General features: G+C 30.7%; 1 protein-coding gene across 2 annotated transcripts in view; it reads left to right on the forward strand.

Moving 5' to 3' along the window:
• The window catches only part of LOC117168466 (probable beta-hexosaminidase fdl), a 92,681-nt gene that overhangs the window by 74,727 nt on the left and 10,845 nt on the right, over positions 1-7,109 (forward strand). The window contains exons 3-5 of one of the 2 annotated variants that reach the window (XM_033354141.1): positions 578-721; positions 2,167-2,265; positions 3,617-3,879. In XM_033354141.1, the coding sequence (XP_033210032.1) occupies positions 588-721; positions 2,167-2,265; positions 3,617-3,879 (496 nt within the window). In that variant the 5' untranslated portion in view covers positions 578-587. The remainder of the gene's footprint in view (positions 1-577; positions 722-2,166; positions 2,266-3,616; positions 3,880-7,109) is intronic. The other variant, XM_033354142.1, reaches the window with a different exon arrangement.

Raw genomic sequence — 7,109 nt, forward strand, 5'->3', positions numbered from 1 at the left:
GCCATTTTGTTAATTTTTAACTTTTCTAAATTTTTGGATGGACTTCGAAAAAGAGCAGTAAAACTTATCAGACTCCGTAAAGAAATTTGAAATATCTAATTCAGATAAAAATGTAGAAGTTCAAATCAAATGTTTTTTTAATAGACTTAGAAATTAAAACACTCGTAACTTCGTGACAATTTTTTTAATCAATTGGAAAACTCCGTGTTACCTAATGTCCTCTAAAATGACACATTTCTTCGCTCAGAGTTTTTGAAACTTGAAGTGTTGAACCTGCCTGATTTGAAATTGATTCGATGTCATAAAAGCAGGAAAATAAAAATCGCTTTTAACGTCAAATCTCGAATGGAATTGAAGTTTTAGATCTCTAATAAAATTTTTTAATTCAGAAAATTTAAAATATCCTCAAAAATGATAATAAAACGTAAGCATACATTTTCTAGAAATTGGTTTGACTTAGGCTTTAAAATGGAATGATTGCCCGTCGTTTGAAACTGAGATTTTTGAGCAAATTAAATTTTTATATTAATTATCTATGCATGAATATTTGACTAAAGTTAAAAAATTTTTTTAAAAGGTTCGCGAGAATGGTGGGTGGGGTGCCCAGCGGGTGGATGAGGCGAATCCTCCTCTTTCTCGTGTTGATTACTGGGGTTCTTCTGATCGCGATGTTTGCCCATGCACCACCTCTTGCCTCTCTACAACCATTCACAGCTCGAAGGTAAGCAGAAACAAGTTACACAATTATAATTCATTTCTATTTCATCCCAAGTCTGCTGCAACTGGCAGCATTATTATTCTATTGTTGATATTTAATTTCCCCACAAAGGGAAAATAATATGTACGGACCTGCTTTACTATTAAGATTTTATTAAATTTTAATTTACACCGCCGTCAAGGATTGAGCGGCTAGTTCATAAAATTAAGTAGCAAATTTAGGGTGGTCACTTACCGGGAAACCCGGGAATTAATCTGTAATTTGAAGCACCGGGAAAAAGTCGGGAAATTGGTTGAAAACCGGGAAATTTTAAATGTTGTGTTTACTTTTGTATTAAACATCGTCTTGTTCTATAGAAAAAAGATGTGTTTGGAATTGTTCTAAGTGCAACTAACCAGCTCCGTTAAAGTATAATTACATAGGTTGTCTAAATTTATATAATTAGTTACTGATAATTGGCATTATAAAGTTGTAATTTAGGGACACCCTAAATGTTTCGCAAAAACATGTTATATATTTTGTCTGCAACTATAAAATTCACTCACTTCCCGTTATTTTGGGGACATAAAAGGATACTTTTACCAAATACAAAATCTATATTTTAAATTTTGGATTACAAGAAGGCGAATATCTCCGAAGCACCGATCGACAAACTGGGCCCTTTTGTTGACTTTTTAAAAAAGAATTCCGCTTTCTTCCGCTGCCTTCAAGAAAATGCCGTCTTTTCTCGTTTCTTCGCTCGACTACGAACTGCATTAATATAACTCAATGCGAGAATCAAACTATTTTTGGCTTTAAATTATTTCTTTTAAATTGAAAAATCTATCATATTTTTTATCAGATTTATTTTGTTGAACATTCGTCCTTTTGGAAAGAAAATTCATACTTTTGGATTAAAAGTTCATCTCTTTCATTTGAAAATTCAACTGTTATATATATTTCATTGAAAAATCACTCCATTTTATCTGTTTTCAGATAATTTTAGGCTGTGAAGTCTGAAATAACTTTTACAGTAATTTAAATGATATACTGTTTGACCTTGGAGTCATGAAATGTATAATTCTTTTTAAATTGTATATAACAAAGCAATTAGTATTGAATAAATAATAATATAAACATTTGAAAGTCAATCGGGAAATAGCTTGGAATTACACAAGAACGCTTGTATACTGTTTACGTTTCCAATGACTGATTTAAAGGAGAGGCCATTGCGAGGTAACCCCCGAAACTTCCGTTATATTGGCGTTCTTGTGTATTTTTTGAAGTTTTAGTGGCCACCCTGCTAATGTTAGTGGGAGAAAAACATTTATTATTAATTTCCGAGTTTTTATTAGAATTTGATCTAGAAAATCTAGAATAATTATTAACTAGGAAATCAGAATTTTTCAGGGTCGCTATAAAAATACAATAGCCACCCTGATTACTTTTATTTTCAACCAATTTTACAGCTTGAACGAGTTTCCACGTCATTTTGTTTCTGGTGTGGTTGGCAAGAAAGACACTACCAGACCGGAAGAACAACTATTTGAATATTCAGAAAGTCTTAGGTAAAACTTGTAAAACCAAACTGAAAAGATTCGCATTTTTCGCTACAATATAACGCCAGTCTTTAGAAAGAACAAAACCCCTCAGTATAACAAGGAAGGCTTTTCAACTTTCATCCCTTTGCTATTGTAGTTATAAAAATACTATCAAATTATCCTTTTATATTATTATTTTAGAATGCTAATTGAATCCCTTTTCATGACGCACCTCTACAAGGAATTTTATCAAGAAAATAATCTTTTAATTAAAGAGGGAAAAATTTACGAAAATGTTGTTAATAATTAAGTTTTCACCTTAGAGTATCATAAAGAGAAACAAATTTATTTGAAAAAAAATTAATTAAAAATAAGTAATAAAAAATATTACGGATAAGACATTTGTGAGATCTTGAATGGATATTTTTTCTAAAGTATGTAGATTTTTTTATTAGAGATATTTGAGTAGACGTAGGGGAGGCTATCTTAAAGTAAAATAAACATTAATTAAAATCTCAAATATACCTCAAATAATTAATTATAATTTAAATTTATTAACACGTGTAGAGTGCTAACTATATATTTAATTAAATTAATTATATTGCATGCAGGAGCATTTTTAATTAATTATGGTCTAATGTAGGGTCGTTTCCCCTACATTATTTTCCAAGTATGTTTACTCTGACATTATTTTCTTGTCACTCATTCATTCAATGGCACTTATTTGTTTTTTTCACTGGAGTAAGGTCAGCTAACTGTTATATCGCGACACGAGTATTTAAAAAACGGAACACGTATTGCATTCAGAAACTAACAAGCTAGGAACTACTGTTACTCCTTATAACCACTGTTATACTAAAAAGATTGTAAATTAAAAAGATATCAATTAATATTGTTATTTAAATATTTAGAAAAAAAGGTTGATGGTGGTTACTGGACTGGAAAACTGGATTTTTTTTACCATGAGTGGTCATCCAGAGTATAATAAAAATTTGCTATAAAAATAAATTATTCATGTTTATCAATGGAATTTCTGATATTATTTGGAGCTATGAAATAGTTAATATAATCTTCCCTTAATGCATTTTTTAATTTTCTCTTTTGTAATTTATTATTCTATTATATAAACTTTTTATAATTAGAATTCAGATATAGTAGAATTCACGGCTTAATTAATTAATATGTGTTTTGTCCCTCGATAATTGTCATCACTATTAGTATTTTCTATTTGTGAATTGAATCGATCGGTTTCGTCCTTGGCTTGAATTGAAATTTATTTAAATTGTTTTTGTTCGATCGTGCTGAAATAGCAGGTATTTAAATTCGAAGAGTGGAGTGTGGCAACTGGAGTTTGTAAGAAGGAGTTTGCGTGTTTCAGGACATTCCAGAGTCCTTGGTCTTGGGTTTGCAATGAGAATCGTTGTGAGAGAAGAGCTGTCAGATCCTCGAGGACCTCCTTTGCAACTTGTGCTGCCACTTGTGGTGGAAATACTCGCCTAATTTGGCCGAGACCAACAGGAAACACCGTTCTTAGCGGGGATCATGTAACGTTTCATTTTCAGCAGATTGAACTGATTACACTTGATACCACTGATCAAGAAATCAGGAATTTGCTAGAACAGGCCAAGGAAGTATTTTTAGGTACAAAATTATACTAAGTCTTGATTCCTATCATTTACTTTTAGTATGTATCGATTTAAGAAACCCCAAAGAGCAAGGTAATCTTTAAACACGAGAAAAGGGATTAAAAATGAAAAATTATTCTCTGGATATCTTCAGTAGCTTAGTGGGTAGAGCACCCAACCGACAATCGGAAGACCTGGGTTTGATTTCCAGCAGAACAAAGGAGGATCTTTTTTCACAGAAAAATAGGATTATTTTCAAAAATTGTTTAAAAACCTTGGTTATACACTGTTAGGTACTTTTACATCGACATATAGCAATGGTCCGATAACGCTGTGGGGCAAACGGAAATGGGCTCTATAGAGAGAAAAACCATTAGAGATTATATATTATAAACGATACATTATAAATTTGCAGTTATAATAAATTGAATTTTTAAAAATATTCATGCAAAATGTCATGTTTCAGTTAGCTTATAAAAATAACTTGCTGATCTTAAATTCTTCTTGAAATTGAATTGAAAATGCTACAATAATAATCCTTTTTTGAGATAAAAAATAGTGTTAAAAGTGTCAGAAATTTGAAACATAGTGTCATACAATTTTTCAATTGTTAAAATTATGTGTACTCTGAAATCAAACAGTGTGCAAGGAAAAATAACGTTTATTTTTTAGCAATAATTTCCACTTTTTTAACCTTATATTTTAAAACTATTAAAAATGAACTTCAACTTCTTTGCAATGCCCACAAACTGCACATGTTACCTTTAATATTTATTCACCCTAAATTATAATTAAATAAATTCTGAAATATATAATAAACGTCAAATTATTAGGGCCTTCGCGATACGAAGCACGGTCCTTTGCTTCATCAAACTTCAACCAACGAAAATGCTCTCGACGAATCAGCTTTATCCATAAAGATACAGGTCTACATCTCGTATGTTTTCTCTCTCTATAGAGCCCATTTCTGTTCTCCCCACAGCATTATCGGTCCATTTCTATGTGTCGATGTATTTTTACCTAATCACCAGCTAACATTATTTCGTTGAGTGCTGAGGGGAAAACAATGGGCCAAATGCGTGCGTAGTGACCTTATTTTATTAATGTCTTTCTAGAAAATAATCTTTACTATAAGCGTATTTGGAAATTAGTTTTGATTTTTTAAGAAATATTTAACGAAATAATAAAATGATAATTATTATTATTTGTTAAGATGATATTACGAAAATATAGTTTTATTCTATGCATTTGGTTGTAAAGTGAAGTTAGCTGCTGATTATGTGAAAATTGATACAGTAAAGTTCTGTTATACGTTAAGGTGAAAAATCTTCCCTGATGATCGGTCTTTGCCAACCCTGAAAACAATTCAGATTACCTCGTTTTTTAATCCTTTTATTTAAAAGAAAAATGCAAAACAAATTGTTAAATTAATACTCAAATGTTGACTCAAGCAGCTGAACTTAGAAAAATTAATTTTCTTTGAAATAGGAAACGATATTCTATTATGTATTATTATTAACTATAGGAATATATTCGAATATTTCGCAGCACTTTAGAATGTTATTGAAAATTTGGAGGTTAGAATATTCGTGAATTTTTTTATTATTTGGACCGGTATACGTCAGAATTATCAAGATATGCAAATAGTCGTTCGACCTTTATGAGGTCCACTAAGCTAGCATTTCCGCCATCGAATTTCGGTATTATTCATAGCTCAGAATTTTGGGCAGCAATTTCATTTTCTGGGATCCTTTATTTTGGTCAAAAAATAAATTTCTTTGTGAAGGTGTTGCTTACATTAATCTAGCACATACACTATCTAAAATCCCAAAATAATAAAAATTCAATTCGGCCAGGTCTTTGGGAATGTTGGGCCCTTAAATTCTGAGAAAAAAAAACAAAATTTCCTGAAAAAAAAACCCTTAAGTTGCAAATAATATCCACCTCCAAAAAATTTGAATTTTCACCAATTAAATCTCGCCATATTTTTGCACTTTTTTGGGCTCTTCCAAAATACCAAGTCCGAATTTTTTCCTCCAACCTTTAACGTTATAAAGCACCCCACGTATACCGCGCATATATGACTGCCAAATAAAATAACCTTTTTAAGAATTTTACATCTTGAATAGTCTCTGATTTTTGGGTTCATCAAAAATACCAACTGCGTATTTTGGACTCCAATCCTTAACGTTGAAATGCACCCTCTTTATACCATGCAGATATAACTTTGCCCAAAAATAAGGCTACATTTAATTTGAGAACATTTTACATTTTTTGAAGGGGGTCGATTTCAGAACTGACGGATTCTTTTAGGGAAATTTGTTTTTTGAATTCAAGAGCCCAAATATCCCAAAAATTCTGGTGGAATTGATTTTTTATTATTTTGTGATTTTAGATAGTAAAAGTGTTAGGTTAATGTATAAACTAGCACCTCTACGAGATAATTTATTTCTTGAAAGAGTTAAGAAGCCTAAAGATTTTAATTAGTGCCCACAAAAAAGCCGAAAATTCTGAGCTATGAAGAATGCCCAAATTCGATTGTCGAGGTACTAGCTTAATAGACCGATTTTAATTAAACTTTGTAAATTTCTAGTTTTATGTAAGAGGCTTGGAGGTATTGTATACAAAAGTATAAACTTTAATATCATACTACTGAAATAGAAATGACTTGGCGTGATTGATTCCACCAAAAGTATTAAGCCTATTCATAAGAAAATATTCCAAGTATGTATTTGTTTACAAAGATTGTTTAAGTAATAGCTAGAAAGCAGCTACTGTTGACTAATTGTAATCGCAGATTAACATCTATCATATTCTATATAAAATATATGGATTTGTAATAGCTAATCATTACGAGTCACAAAAAAATGACTCGTTTATTGATTTTTCTAGAACATTATAATTTGTTTGCTTATCCTAACCAACTGCAAATTATTTTTTATTAATTATTACATTGATTTATGACCGGTTTTAATTAATTAGGTCTTAAAAAAATTATATCATTTTAGGTAAAATAAGTTTAAACTTTATTATTGAATAACCAATTTTTCTGTAGTTGAAGTGAAATATCCGCAGTTACTCTTTATACCTAAAAGACTTATTTTTGTACAAAAACGGTGTTTTCCCCCACTGTGCTACACTAGGAGCGCACAGTGGGGTGAAATCGGAAAACGAGGTTCAAAATGACATTTAGAACGCAATTATGCACCGATTTTAGAATTTTTTTTTTTTGAAAAATTCAGAACT

The sequence above is a fragment of the Belonocnema kinseyi genome, chromosome 2 (assembly GCF_010883055.1).
Source record: "Belonocnema kinseyi isolate 2016_QV_RU_SX_M_011 chromosome 2, B_treatae_v1, whole genome shotgun sequence".
In the NCBI taxonomy this organism is placed as follows: Eukaryota; Metazoa; Arthropoda; class Insecta; order Hymenoptera; family Cynipidae; genus Belonocnema; species Belonocnema kinseyi.